The sequence below is a fragment of the Pseudorasbora parva genome, chromosome 8, assembly GCF_024679245.1.
Source record: "Pseudorasbora parva isolate DD20220531a chromosome 8, ASM2467924v1, whole genome shotgun sequence".
In the NCBI taxonomy this organism is placed as follows: domain Eukaryota; kingdom Metazoa; phylum Chordata; class Actinopteri; order Cypriniformes; family Gobionidae; genus Pseudorasbora; species Pseudorasbora parva.
In genome coordinates, this window is record NC_090179.1 from 10907024 (window position 1) to 10923250 (window position 16227).

Below are 16227 nucleotides of genomic sequence, written 5' to 3' on the forward strand. Positions count from 1 at the left end.
CTTAATTAAGTATCCAATATTAATGTATTGCATGTTAAATTTGGTCCAAGACATGGGAGGACTGACAACACAAGTGCTAGTGAACAGATATCAAGTACAGTTACAAGAAAGAAAAGAAAAACACATACACAGAGGGGAAAGGAAAAAAGAGAAAGGGAAGGAAAATAGAGACAAATGGCCTAAAGAAAAGGAAGAAAACATATCAATCTACCTCAAGCTCTTGGAGTTCTTCTTCTTCCTAGAGGAGAGAGCAGACTGAGTCAGATGAGAGGAATGTGAGAGTTTAAGCTGAAGAGAGACGCATGCAGAAACAGATGGAGAGAGGAGAAAGAGACTGGCAGGAGGCTAGAGAAGGAAAGTCAAAGAGGAGGTTAAAAGGAAGAATACAGGAGGAAAATCACTTGCGAAATGAGGGGATAAAACAAGTACAACAAAAGAGAGAGATATACTGCGCATCAAATCCAAAGTTACCTCAGACACCAAATCATCTTCTGCCTATAAAAAAACAGGAGGGAGAGAGAATGTGTGCAATCGCTTCAGACAGTCAGTGTCTTATATAGAGGGTATGCACGTGACATCACTGCGGTCACGCCACTGAGTGGCAAAAAGACTGAGAGGTAGCATAGGTAAGAGAGGCAAAACCACGCCTGGTGCCAGAGGGGGGTCAGTCTCTGTCAGGGCCGGCTCTAGCTCTTTGGTTGCCCTAGGTGAGATGGAGTTTTGCGCGCCCCCGCCCCGCCCCCACTTACTTTTATCGTCTCTAATTCAGCACATGTCTGTTTACTTAGGCCTACCCCTAACCGAGAAGCACTTATTAGTAAACACGTTAGACGCTTTATTTCCACTTTTCTAATATTTTCTCACTTTTTATTGAAAATAAATGCCTTTCCGATCTGATATGTGATGGGAAAAGGGAATAGAGCGAGTGTGGCAAAAGGCGGATTCGAACCTCTGATCGATATGCGTCAAAACTTGATGATATGCGCCTTACCCCTACACTACAGCCACTGTAGAGAGTATGGTGATTTCCGTCATTTTGTCTATCCTAATCAATTTTTAAGTAAAACACATCATATTTGTGTTTAATGTAAATAATATGGCATCTATCGTTACTCTAGTAAAAAAAAAAAAACGAAAGGCCCCACTTTTTATTTGCTCCCGACGCCCATGTAGATTGCATACTTTTCATAACTAACGTGCATACTTTATCCATATTTATAACGAACTGGACTTTTGATATTTAAATTACATCCATGTAGGTTATTGTAGAGTTATGTTTGCAATATGTAGTCATACGTAGAAAACTAGCAAGTGATAGCTTAGTGACAATATTAATAATATTTTTAAAATAAATATTAGTTGATAATATTGATAATACTAAGTTATTTTATTTTATTATGATGATCATGTTTAATAAACATTATGTTTTATTTCGCTTGTTCTGATTCTATGCTTAAAGGGAAGTAATGGGCGGCACTAGAGCGTGCTCGCGCCCCTAACACAATTGTCGCCCTCGGCAACCGCCTAGCTCGCCTATAGCCAACGCTGACCCTGGTCTCTGTGCCCCTCTCCGCACCGAGGAAGCTGCCTATGACTGCTGGTGTAGGATATGTTTGAAAAAGATCCAGTGCGTCTCTGTATTTACGTTTGTCAAATCATTTAATTTCCAATGTGTTTTTGCTTAGGTGAGTAATGTCAATGTCAATGTCAATTTTATTTATATAGCACTACTAAACACAACACTAGTTGACCAGTGTGCTTTACATCAATACAAAAGACAAATTAAAACACAATATAAAAACAATACATTTCATCCTCAGCCATATGCCAAAACAAAAAGATTGGTTTTAGCTGAGATTTAAAAACAGCCAAGGAAGGGGCTAATCTAATATTTAAAGGTAACGCATTCCATAGTCTAGACGCAGCTGATGAAAACGCCCGGTCCCCCCTACTTTTCAACTTTGTTTTTGGTATACATAAGTACCTCTGATTCGACGACCGGAGAGACTTAACTGGACGATGTTCTGTCAGTAAATCCGAAAGGTAAGGAGGGGCCAAACCATGTAACGTTAAGGATTTAAAAACCAGAAGAAGAATTTTAAAATCAACACGATATTGTATCGGTAGCCAGTGCAAATGACATAGTACAGGAGTAATATGTTCCTTAATATGTTAATGTAATATGTAATATGTTATTGTAAAATAAGTCTTGCCACCGCATTTTGAATTACGTGTAACCGGGATAAAGCTGATTGGCTAATCCCGACATACAGTGAGTTACAGTAGTCCAACCTCGTTGTTAAAAAAGCATGAATCAGTCTTTCAAAGTTTTTAAAAGATAAAATTGGTTTTACTCTAGATAAAAGACGCAGTTGGAAACAGCATGATTTAACCACCGAGCTTATCTGCTTGTCAAATTTTAGACCATCATCAAAAATGACACCTAGGTCTTTCACCCAAGACTTAACTGGAAGTGTTACATTACCTAAGGTAATTTGACTAATAGAATTCGATGAGCTGAATACTATAATTTCAGTTTTATTTTCATTAAAATTAAGGAAATTTCGAGATAACCAAGTTTTCACATCAGATAGGCAGGCCTTCATTTTTTCCAGTCCATCACAATTTGGTTTTAGGGGTAAATAAACTTGAGTCTCCTCCGCCAATCTAATGTAGCCAATCACAGACATGTTTGTTGATTTCTGGACCACAATGGCCAATCACAGGTGTTGAAGTTAGAGTCCACTCAGCGCTGGAGTTTTTGTCCAGTGCTGAGTTCTGCATGCGCACTAATCCTCTCTAAGTGTGAATATTACGTAAATAAGATATTCATTGTGCAGTGGCTTCACTGATTAATATAGCGGAACTTTTAGTGATTATAAAGAGTGCGCTCTTTGCATGCGGTCTAGATAGGTGATATAAAATAATTATGAATAGACATATAATATATTCAGAATATGAATAAACCTTTTGTTTTCTATTCTTGACAAGCAGCCACATACACGCTTCAGCATAGGCCCATCTACATATAAATGTGGGATTCACTCTAGAAATTGTGATGACTGACAGTGATTAATATTTATGTATCGAAATCAGGCTCATATAAATGTGAATATCCATGGATCACTGGATAAGTTGTAAGGAACACTATATCGAGCCCAACCTTTAGTTTAAACTGATAATCGTTAGTTTTACTCGCGTTTTCCTCTATTAACTCCAGTCACGCAGCGGCTCTTCTGCCACTCAGTCCGGCGGGAAAGTGATGTCGATGCATACCCTCTATTGGTAGTGTCAGTAAACTTATCTGGATGAAAAAAATATTTATCAAATATTTGTGGTCGCTGTTTATTTTATGCTTATAAAAGCATTATATTATATTATATTATATTATATTATATTATATTATATTATATTAATATTTCATATATATTTCATGACATTTTATTTTTATTTTATGTTTAGCTTTATTTCAGCAATTATGATGAATGGGATTAAAGTGTTAAGGACCCTATTTTAACGATCTAAAGCGCACGGTGCCAGTGCACTTAGAAGTCCTTAAAGGGATAGTTCACCCAAAAATGAAAATTCTGTCCTCATTTACTCTCCCTCATGTTGTTCCAAACCTGTATGAGGAAGAATGTTTGTAACAAAGCAGATAGAGCAACCATTGACTACCATTAGGGCTGCACGATTTGGTGAAAATATATAATTGCGATTATTCTGGGTAAAATTGCGATTGCGATTTAAAATGCGATTATTGTTATTATTATTTTTTACAAATGAAAAGTGTGTGTATATAACATTTTGTGTTTATATATTAATGTGACTAATAATAATTATGAATATTATTACTGCTAAAAATATTTTTAAAAATAAGAAATATTACCATTACAATAACATTTTCATAATTACAAATAAAAAAAAGAGTATGTCAGAATAAATATAACAATATAATACTACTATTTTTTTTTTTTTTTTTTTTTTTTTTACAGAAAACTTATTTTACAAAGAAAAAAAAAACTGCTGGGTACCTATTAATATGCAGACAGCCTATGACTAAAAAACATTAGAAAGGTCTAAGCCTAAGGAGTTATTGTAAAAAAAATTATAAAAATAAAAGATAAATATATATGTGTTGTTTATCTGTGATATCAATTTCTTAAAGTCTGTCTTTAATATGAAATATGAACCTCTTGTGCATCCACTGTGGGGGACAAAACTCCTGTACATTGAAGAAAAACATGGATTGTCCAATAAATTTATAATTTTTAAAAGTTTATTAAGTTTTAAAATGTATTATTTTCTTATTATTGATTACCCAAAAGTTTTTAATTCATACTGAAAGCCAGAGGGCGCCCTTGAGCGGAAACGCCACAATTGCCTCAGAGAAGTAATTGACGTTAGTTTTCAGGAAATCCATGATGTGTGTGAAGCTAACGCTGTAAACAGAAGATAGAGACGCTTTGATTAAACATGACGACAATAAACATGACTGCAGCAAAATATGGTGTATTTGAGTTCTTCAAGCCGTCAAGGGTATTCATAATATTTCATAATAATAAAGTATATTATAATGCAGTGCTGATTGACATAGACTACTATAAAATAACGCATCGTCTGCCTCACTCTGTGATGAGAAGCCACATCAGCTCACACACACTCGACTGACGATATGAAGTGAGGTAAAGCATGTTATTAAACGCTGTCTTTTGTTAAACAGGTTTATGAACGCTTCACTAGTTTGTGAAGATGTTTGACTCCTGTTGCTTTTTCAAACACACGTTAAGCGACTCAAACTCGCAGTCTTTCAGACGGAGCAGCGTTTACTCCTGATCACAGAGCCGCTCTCCACTAACACACTGGGCATTTATTTATTTAATTTAAATCGCAGCCTTTGAGCTTTCATAATCGCACACAAGCCAAATCGCGATTTCGGTTCGATTTCGATTAATCGTGCAGCCCTAACTACCATAGTATTTTTTTTCCTACTATGGTAGTCAATTAGCCTAGAAATCTAGACGCACCCTAGCGGCTGCAAATCTAATCTGCCCGCGAGTGTCTAGCAACTCTCAATACCCTTCAGAGCTGTAATCCCCTAACTCTTGCCGGACCAATCACAACGTGTAGAGTCGGCGGGCGGGGCCATAATGACGACGGCCGAGTTGCATTTGCGTGCTTCTAGTAAACACAGAAACTGGCGAACGGTGGCGGTCTTTCGAATCAGCTTTGACCGCGACTCTGGAAGACTTGGAGTTAAGCTTTTCTCTGAGAAAAGAACAAAGAACGGCACTGAAGTCATTCTTAAAAAGGGAAGATGTGTTCAGAGTTTTGCCGACCGGATACGGCGAATTTTTAATCTTTAAAATCTTTTTAATCTGTCAGCAAGCTCTGCTTCACCTTCGTTGCTCTGGTTGGTGTAGCGCTATCCTATCGCGTGCAGAGGGAGTTTGAAAGACAACCGTTTATCCCGCCCCTCGGATTGAGCTGTCTATGGTGAGTTTCCAGACCAAACATCTTGATGTGGATCTGGCTTGTCAGGCTAGTAGTCAATGGTTGCTCTATCTGCTTTGTTACAAACAATTCTTCAAAATATATATTTTTGTGTGTGTGTGTGTGTGTGTGTGTGTGTGTGTGTGTGTGTGTGTGTGTGTGTGTGTGTGTGTGTCTGTGTGTGTGTGTGTGTGTGTGTGTGTGTGTGTGTGTGTGTGTGTGTGTGTGTGTGTGTGTGTGTGTGTGTGTGTGAGTGTGTGTGTGTGTTCACCAGAAGAAAGAAACTCATACAGGTTTGGAACAACATGAGGGTAAGAAAATGATGACAGAATTTTCATTTTTGGGTGAACTTTTCCTTTAGTTTGCATATATCAGCAGCCATATCACCCTGTAGCCCAAGACTGGTTTCCCACTGAAGCTAAGCAGGGCCGAGCCTGGTCAGTTCCTGGATGGGAGACCAACTGGGAAAACCAGGTAGCTGCTGGTAGAGGTGTTAGTGAGGCCAGCAGGGGGTGCTCACCCTGTGGTCTGTGTGGGTCCTAACACCCCAGTATAGTGATGGGGACACTATACTGTCAAAGAGCACCGTCTTTCGGATGAGACGTTAAACCGAGGTCCTGACTCTCTGTGGTCGTTAAAAATCCCAGAGTAGGGGTGTAACCCCGTCATCCTGGCCAAATTTGCCCATTTGGCCCCTGTCAATCATGGCCTCCTAATAATCCCCATATCCTGATTGGCTTCATCACTCTGTCTCCTCTCCACCAATCAGCTGGTGTGTGGTGAGCGTTCTGGCGCAATATGGCTGCCGTCGCATCATCCAGGTGGATGCTGCACATTGGTGGTGGTTGAGGAGATTCCCCCCTTCTATGTAAAGCGCTTTGAGTGCCTTGAAAAGCGCTATATAAATCGAACGCATTATTATTATTATTATTATTATTATTATTATTATTATTAGTTTGCATTAATTTGTTGATGTAGTCAGATTAACATTATTGACTTGAACCCGGGCAATGTAGATGTTACTACATAAATCACAATATTTAGATTATCTGACAAAAAAACTGTAAAACAACGACAACAAAAACATGAATTGTGAATCATGTTTCTAATGTTTCCTTGTAATTCCTGTGTAAATAAATGTATCTGCCTCTATGCATTAAATGGTCCCACTTTTTGGGGTCAAACCATATTTATTGCTTCCGAGGCTTCAGTCCTCATGTGGTGAAAAGCGCATAACATTTTTTATATGTTGTATGATAGTTAGGATAATGAAGTTGGCATGGGCGAGACCATATGGACACGATCATTCATAATTCTTTTTTTTTTTAAAGCTGATTATATATGGAATAATTAGTCCCAAAACCACAATTCATTTTTCCAAACAAATGTGTTTTGATATTGGTGGAGGAAAAAATGCCTCCATATAACACCTGTAAGGAAAAGGAGGAAGGAAAATGAAGCACACGCAAAACTCAATGCAAGCGAGTCGCCTTCCAAGTGAGTAAATGACTGTGAGGAGCAGATGAGAGCCACACAAAACACATGGATGCAAAAATGAGCTAAACATAATAATGGAAATGTTGTCAGCGAGATGAGAAGGAATGAATGGGAGAGAATACAGAGTTACAGATCTAGAACCTGTTGGCTCTAGAATAAGAATCACCTCTGAGACCAGATGGTTGTCCTCATTAGTGAACATTAGCTTTTTTAATTATCTTTTTGACAAGAATTTTTGTGAATAAATGAGCAGGTATGAATGCATTTTTGATGGGACAATACTATTTATTATTATTAAATTATTTATTTAAAATATATTTTTAAAAAGTATATTATAAATGCACAGAGGTCTGTGCATAATAAGACCCTTATCACTGGAAAGATTATAATATTTCACAATCTACATAATCTCTCACAATGGAAAATATCATTGAAAATATTTTAGAAGTTGAACAAAACTAGTAAAGTATATTAGTAAGTATATTCCCTGAAGGAATTTCTGTTACTTTTCGGTTACTTCTTTCTGGAAAACATAATTTTCCGGATATTTCCATGACCACGGCAACCATGAACAAACAAAAAAAGGCAATTGGCAAAATTAGAAATCATAGAAATTAGCAGTTCTTATTTTTAGAGAAAAGACTTCCACTCATTGGCAGAGCAATTCAGCGCTATAAAGACAACTGTTCCTCCACCCTGTGATACACACACATTTGTTTCTTTTTTCCCCTTCTTTAGAGGAACAGCAACACTTTCATTTTGGTTATTTTCAAAGGAAAACTGCCACAATACAATATATACCAGAAATATTTATGTTTGGATCATTTCATTTCTATGAAAGTCCCAGCCTAACATGAATCTTCTTGATGTGTAAAGACTAGGGCTATCTTTGTGAAAATTACTAAATGCTTCTTTAGAAAATAGAAAAAGAGATAAGAGTAGAGAAGTCAGTCTTACCCTGTCCTCTTCTCCTTCTTCCTGTGAGTCATAGAAAAAGAGAAAAGGTTCATTCAGAGTAGTAATGAATAGAATTATAAAAACAATCAGTTTTAAACATTGCTTAGTTTTGTTACCATTGCAATTACTTTTAATAGTCCTATTAGACCTTTGTAATAGAAATCTATCTATCTATCTATCTATCTATCTATCTATCTATCTATCTATCTATCTATCTATCTATCTATCTATCTATCTATCTATCTATCTATCTATCTATCTATCTATCTATCTATCTATCTATCTATCTATCTATCTATCTATCTATCTATCTATCTATCTACAATGATTAAGACATGCAAAAGAACTTTTTCCTTACCTGCTCTTCTTCTTCAGCTGCCTTTCTCTAACAAAAACAAAGTTTATAAATATTAAAAAAGCTGATAACATGAGGCAAAGGAACATATTTACTGAATAAAAAACAACAATCTTCAGTCACAATGTCAACAAGAAAATGTGTTAGAAAATGTCCTAGTAAGTATCAAACTAGAAGAGAGGAGATGGTAAAGCAGGACGATGTTAGATGTTAATTTCAGTTGCATAGATTTCAGAACCTGCATGAAAAAAAAACCCTTGAGATTAATAGATGAAGAAAAGATATTATGGATTATTTGGAAGAAGATTGAGAAAGCAGAAGATGTTTGAGGAGGAATGAGGGGAAATTTTTATCGGTCAGTTACACTATCATCGTCTTCTTCTTCTGCGGGTTCCTCCTCTTCCTCATCCTCATTTTGAGCGTCCATCTGTACGTTCTTCTCCGGATCATCGTCCTCCAGCTCTGCTGTGTGTGCATCTCCGTTCTGCTCAGCCTCCTTGATTTCCTTTTTCTAGAAGAGCAAACAACGCATCCCAGGAAAGGGGAAACTGTTATGACACTACAGGACTGACAAAAGCCACCACAGGATCCTACAACAGGTCCTCAGGATGAAAACAGGCATGAGTAAATCAACTGGGTTTTTTGAAGAACAATCACCTATGGAATTTGAGAAAGAGTACTAAGAAAGAAAAAAGGGGGGTTATTGTTAGACAATGTTCCCAAACAAAATGGACATAATAAGTTTGCAATGTTGAAAAATCCTCAAAAGCACATTTAGATTTTTCAAGACAAAACAGCATTGGAAGAAAAACATTTTCAAACATAAGTCAATTTAGTTATAATTACATATGCAAAATAAGTTTTTAAGTACAATATAGGGTTGTAATCACATTGAATTTATTGTGATCATAAACATCAGTCAGAAATAAACATCAAATCAAAGATTTCTTCATTTTAAGTCATTACAATTGCAGCTCTTTTGACTTAAGTATCTGAAACAGTAAGAAATCATGCCTGATTAATATTAAAAACACTACACAAATGCAGTGGATTAAGAAGAGAGCATGCCAACATGTGGAAATGTTTAGATATGGTTAAGTTTGGAATGGCATAACATTTTACTGCCTACTATTTTTAAGGTAACACTTCCCAATAATGCTTCATTTGGTAACATTAGTAAAATACATTAATATATGCACTAACGATAAACAATAATTCCACAGCATTTCATAACAAATATTTATTAAAAAATGTATTAATGTGAATTTACTAATACATTTAATATGATAAATCAGCACTGTGTTACCCCACATACACATGAGCTGAAGAAGCGTTTTTTGTTTTGTTTTGTTTTTTTATAAGGGACCCGGCGGAAAATTACATATTGTGCCTTTAACTAACACTATAACAAAGGCTAATAAATGCTGTAAAAAATATAGCTTATAGTTAGTTCATGTTAACTAAAGTTAACAAATGAGCACTTTAGTAAAGTGTTATTGTGAAACAATGCATTATGTTGCATGTTGCATTATCATTTCAGAAATAGATACTCTCTTAAAAATCTTAAATTATGGCAGTATAATCAAATAAAAGGGCCTGTTAAAAATAGAGGCTGTTATTACTACACTGTGGAATACAATGGACCCTTTTCACAGACTGATGCAGCATTTCCACAGTTATCAACCTCGCAACTCTAGTAAAGTTTTCAATATTTTCAATATTTTAATTAACAAATTTAATACACATTTCTAACACTATACTTTGTGTTATATTACCTTTACGGTAAATGACAAAAGAAGAATTAACGCTGCTGCGAGGAGGGTTTTTTTAATACAATTTGAGGGAGTTGACGGCTAATTTCACATCTTTCTTCTGACAACGTAATCAATCTTACTATATTTTTTCCCTCTTTAGGGAAAGTCATGAAATCACTATCACAAAATGTTTCATTTGCTTTCAGAGCAGATGCAAATACAAAAATGATATTTTCTGTCATCTCCATGTTCAACATGGAAGTTTACCCAACTATGATGACTTCCGCTTCTGAGAACCACGGAAATGTGAAAAGGGTCCATACACGGAACAAATTCGCAGACGTAAGTCATGCAGGAATTTCTTGCAAATGTACTCTGAACAGTCTACATACTGCTTAAGTAGTGTAAGTAGTATACTAATCCAACGCCACGTGAGTGCTAAGTTACACTCTCAGAAAACCAAGTGGTACAAAAGTTGTCACTGGGATGTAAGGTTGGGTATCGAGAATAGGTTCTAAAATTGACCCGTTTCCAAAATTCCAAAAGACAGGGGTTTGTTAGGACGCCCATTTCAGTTCTTCCTGATGATTTCTTTGTGTGCATTTTAATATGATTTTAAACCATTCAAGCGCAAGAAGACTTGTGTGCTAATTTATATGTTGCTCGCGCATCTAATGTGCGCACAGAAAGCTGCCTATACTGTACTCTACTGTAATGAGTGAGTTCTCTCCTGTGTCTTTTTGCACTTGGATGGACAAATACACACAAAAATATGTCAACAAACATATACTCATACACACAGTTGGTTATGTCTTATGCTGCGTTCACACACTCCGGTGATCGCCTGGGTCTCACACTTTCGAAAACACCAGATTAAATTTTCAAATAGGAGCTCTTAATAAATAAACCACATATTTGAGCTTTAAACAACTACATTCTCGCCTGAAAAACGATTAAAACTACATTTTGTGACACAATAATAGCAGTATTTTTAAATTACTCTGGCCTCGGGGTTTCCCCTATGGGTTTCCCATCCGTAACGTCACTTCACCACGTGACAGCAGTAAGCAGGCTCCTCATTGGTTAACACGGCGCGAATATCCGCCAAAGTTCCAAATTTTCAGCTCGAGCGATTCGTGTGTTTCGCTCAATTCGCGTGATCCTTGCCGCGTCATTCGCGCTTCTGGGCGGGCCAATCACATCGTGTATAGAGTCGGCGGGCGGGGCCATAATGACGACGGCCGAGTTGCGTTTGCGTGCTTCTAGTAAACACAGAAACTGGCAAACGGCGGCGGTCTTTCGAATCAGCTTTGACCGCGACTCTGGAAGACTTGGAGTTAAGCTTTTCTCTGAGAAAAGAACAAAGAACGGCACTAAAGTCATTCTTAAAAAGGGAAGATGTGTTCAGAGTTTAGCCGACCGGGTACGGTGAATGTTTAATCTTTCAACAAGCTCTGTTTCACCTTCGTTGCTCTGGTTGGTGTAGCGCTATCCTATCCCGTGCAGAGGGAGTTTAAAGACAACCGTTTATCCCGCCCCTCGGATTGAGCTGTCAATGGTGAGTTTCCAGACCAAACATCTTGAGGTGGGTCTGGCTTGTCAGGCTACCTATTCGCGTCTCTGCATTGACTTAACATGTAAATAACTCACGCGAATCGCGTCATTCGCGTGCGGTGTGAACGCAGCATTAAGTGAAAGTAAACAGAAAAATAAAATGCATCTGTAACAGTATTTTGGATCAGCGCAGCTCTTAAAGTGACAGCAGCCACGTTAATTAAACAACAAAAGACAGAAAAAATTAAACTAGGGCCCGATCACGCGCCTTTTTTGAATGTATTTCAGTTGGCAGAGAGCGTTATGCGTAGACCCGCAGTGCACTTCTCTTTTCTGAATGAAAAAACACTTACTAAAAAAGGCAGTGCAGTGTGCCTCGCGTTTTCGAACCTGAAAAACGCGTTCGGTGTGATCGGGGCCTTACTGTTCTTGACTGAATCACTTATGTAAATATATTTGCAATGTATATTGTATTCATTAAGTGCTATGTACTATGTGCTATGGAACTATGTACTCTAGGAACAACGGTACTCATATTTACCTTCACTCTTAAAAATAAAGTTTCCTAAATGGTGCTTTGGCAGGGTGTGTGGTTCCATGAAGAACCTTTAATATCCAAAGAACCTTTCCATTGCACAAAAGGTTCTTTGTAGTGAAAACAGGTTCTTTAGACTATAAAATGGTTAGAAAAAAATGGTTCTTTAAAGAACCTTTCACAAAACGGTTCTTTGGGGAACCAAAAATGGTTCTACTATGGCATCACTGTGAAACCCCATTTTTGGTTCTTCCTGGCACCTTTATTTTAAATTGTGTTTGAGGTAGGCTACTAATATGCACCCTTTAGGGGTAAAAGATGTTCCTTTTGAAAAGGTGACAGCTTTTGTACCTTTTTTACTCTGAGAGTGTATGTTGTGATAGACTGGTGAACAAAATCTAGCAGAATCAAAAGCAGACGAAGAGCATTCAATAAAGTCGTGTCTGGAAATACACTGAAAGTGAATTTCGGTTAAATACATATAAACCAAAGAGTAAAAGAAATTCAATTGGGTATTACTGTTGTGTCATCATCAAGATGTTCCTCTGTGCCAGATCCATTATGAAGCTTTTGTGAATTTTCAGCTTGTTGTGCCTCCTGCACCAAGAGAGATTTTTATTAAAGCACTGGATAATCATTGTAATCGCTGTCAGCAAGGGAAAATTCAGCAAAAATGCTAAAAAGAAGAGAGGAAGAAGACAGGATTCTACAGTTCCAGACACACTTTCATGATTAAATGTCATTCTAATGACACCAAAGACTCTCCTATTAATGCTTGAGTTTCAGAGGATTCAAGGAGCCTGGGATAGCTTTACAGGCTGTTGCATTTCGAGCAAACTGATTGGATTTTTAATGAGAATTTCTATGTATTACGCTAGGATAGGGCACGGTTTCACAGACATGGCTTAGATTAAGTCAGGATTAGGCCTTAGATCAACTAGGGCGTTTAAGTAGCTTTTATAAATAAGCTTTAGAAAAAAAGAATTGTGCATCTTAAGACAAAACAATGGCACTGACATATTTTAAGATATGCTTTCTGTTAAAACAGCTCAAACATGCATTTTAATCATATGCATGATTTTAAACATCCACTACTTCTGTATTCTGCATTACTTGAAACATTTGATAAAGTCATTTAGACATCTGAAGATAGTTGAGGCCTAAAACGCAACCAAGTGGTGTTTTGGTGGTTGGCAGATACTGCACAGGACCGGGAACAAGTGAAAAAGATTTGGTTGTTATTTGGCCCAGTTGTTAAAATATTATTTCTGGTATCACTCTAAGATATTGCAGTGTAAAGGCCAATTCACACAGCACCGGCAGACCAACGCTGACAGTCCCCAGATTACAGTACGTCATTCCCAGACCGGCAAACGGAAATTCAACATGTTTAATCTGCAACAAAAAAACAAGAGCCAGCCGATGCTGACAGGAGTAACACACTGATTCAACCAAACCTGACAAAGTGTCTGTTGGTGCAGTGTGAATTGGCCTTAAAGAGATAGTTCACCCAAAATGTTTAATTCCGTCATCTTTACTCACTCATGTTGTTCCAAACCTGTATGAATTACATTGTTTGTAACAATGAAGATCCAAGCAACCGTTGACTACCATAGTAGGGAAATTCATACAGGTTTGGGGTAGAGTAAATGATGAATTTTTGGGTGAACTATCTCTTTAAGATGGTTTCTATCAATCAAGAAAAGGAAGCATGCAGAAAGAAACAAAAAATACAACCTTAGATCCTGGTGGAGGTGTCAGACCCAAAAATTCATAGACTGTGTTGTCCTCTTTGGCTTCAAAGAATGTTTCGTAGTCCTGCAATTTAGGATATGAAACGATCATTAGCATATTTCTGTGGAATTCAAAAGGAGCTATCAAGCAAAGGGTCCAGAGAGAGAGAAAAAAGTTTTTTTTTCTCTCTCTCTCTCTCTCTCTCTCTCTCTATTAGTGGATGGGAACCTGTCTCCTAAACATACCATAAAATGAACGTAGTACAAGTATTCAAATATTATGAAGGCATACAATAACTTTAAGAGGAGAATGGATAAGACATCTTTGTATTCCACAGTAGTGATGTGTCGTTCATGAACGATTAGTTCATTTTGAATGAATCTTTAATATGACTCGGGACTACCACCGGGTTGTCTCAGAGAGTGATTCGTTCATTTTGTGTTGACCGCACATGCGCATTACGCAACGTATGGGCTCTGAATCAGCTCTGAATCTCCGAATGATTAGTTCTTATGAGTCTTTCGGGTTTGAGTCTTTTGTTCTTCCTGTTAGTCCCATAGAGTCTATGCTGTTAGTAACGGAAACAGAAAAGATTAGTTCTTTTGAGTCTCGAGTTTGAGTCTTTCGTTCTGTGTCTTTCATTATGCTGTGTGTGTGTATATATATATATATATATATATATATATATATATATATATATATATATATATATATATATATATATATATATATATATAATAATAATAGATTTTATTTATAATGCACTTTTCATTCCGAAGAATCTCAAAGTGCAACAAAGGGGGGGGGGGAATAACAAAAAATGAATAACAAGTAAAAATATAGAATACTACAAACAATCAACCAACACAGAAAACAGAACAGAAACAGAGCTGATGGTGAACAGAAAACAGCTGATGGTGAACAGAAACAGAGCTGATGGTGAACAGAAACAGAGCTGATGGTGAACAGAAACAGAGCTGATGGTGAACAGAAAACAGAGCTGATGGTGAACAGAAACAGAGCTGATGGTGTACAGAAACAGAGCTGATGGTGAACAGAAACAGAGCTGATGGTGTACAGAAACAGAGCTGATGGTGAACAGAAACAGAGCTGATGGTGAACAGAAACAGAGCTGATGGTTAACACAGAAACAGAGCTGATGGTGAACAGAAACAGAGCTGATGGTGAACAGAAACAGAGCTGACGGTGATCAGAAACAGAGCTGATGGTGAACAGAAACAGAGCTGATGGTGAACAGAAACAGAGCTGATGGTGAACAGAAACAGAGCTGATGGTGAACAGAAACAGAGCTGATGGTGGACAGAAACAGAGCTGATGGTGAACAGAAACAGAGCTGATGGTTAACACAGAAACAGAGCTGATGGTGTGGTGAACAGAAACAGAGCTGATGGTGAACAGAAACAGAGCTGATGGTTAACACAGAAACAGAGCTGATGGTGAACAGAAACAGAGCTGATGGTGAACAGAAACAGAGCTGATGGTGAACAGAAACAGAGCTGATGGTGAACAGAAACAGAGCTGATGGTGGACAGAAACAGAGCTGATGGTGAACAGAAACAGAGCTGATGGTGAACAGAAACAGAGCTGATGGTGGACAGAAACAGAGCTGATGGTGAACAGAAACAGAGCTGATGGTGAACAGAAACAGAGCTGATGGTGATCAGAAACAGAGCTGATGGTGAACAGAAACAGAGCTGATGGTGTGGTGAACAGAAACAGAGCTGATGGTTAACACAGAAAAAGAGCTGATGGTGAACAGAAACAGAGCTGATGGTGAACAGAAACAGAGCTGATGGTGAACAGAAACAGAGCTGATGGTGGACAGAAACAGAGCTGATGGTGGACAGAAACAGAGCTGATGGTGGACAGAAACAGAGCTGATGGTGAACAGAAACAGAGCTGATGGTGGACAGAAACAGAGCTGATGGTTAACACAGAAACAGAGCTGACGGTGATCAGAAACAGAGCTGATGGTGAACAGAAACAGAGCTGATGGTGAACAGAAACAGAGCTGATGGTGATCAGAAACAGAGCTGATGGTGGACAGAAACAGAGCTGATGGTGATCAGAAACAGAGCTGACGGTGATCAGAAACAGAGCTGACGGTGATCAGAAACAGAGCTGATGGTGAACAGAAACAGAGCTGATGGTGTGGTGAACAGAAACAGAGCTGATGGTGTGGTGAACAGAAACAGAGCTGATGGTGAACAGAAACAGAGCTGATGGTGAACAGAAACAGAGCTGATGGTGAACAGAAACAGAGCTGATGGTGAACAGAAACAGAGCTGATGGTGAACAGAAAACAGCTGATGGTGGAAGTCTCTGTTATC

At 37.8% G+C, this 16227-nt stretch overlaps 1 protein-coding gene across 7 annotated transcripts in view; it reads right to left on the reverse strand.

Annotated features, from left to right (window-relative positions):
* The window catches only part of sh3bgr (SH3 domain binding glutamate-rich protein), a 37738-nt gene that overhangs the window by 13086 nt on the left and 8425 nt on the right, over window positions 1-16227 (reverse strand). For 2 of the 7 annotated variants that reach the window (XM_067450083.1, XM_067450082.1), the window contains exons 3-7: window positions 13880-13960; window positions 12662-12739; window positions 8664-8810; window positions 8303-8329; window positions 7945-7965 (exon numbers count right to left, since the gene is read on the reverse strand). In XM_067450083.1, the coding sequence (XP_067306184.1) occupies window positions 7945-7965; window positions 8303-8329; window positions 8664-8810; window positions 12662-12739; window positions 13880-13960 (354 nt within the window). Of the gene's footprint in view, window positions 1-211; window positions 239-7944; window positions 7966-8302; window positions 8330-8663; window positions 8811-12661; window positions 12740-13879; window positions 13961-16227 lie in introns of all 7 variants that reach the window. The other 5 variants (XM_067450087.1, XM_067450086.1, XM_067450081.1 and 2 more) reach the window with 4 other exon arrangements.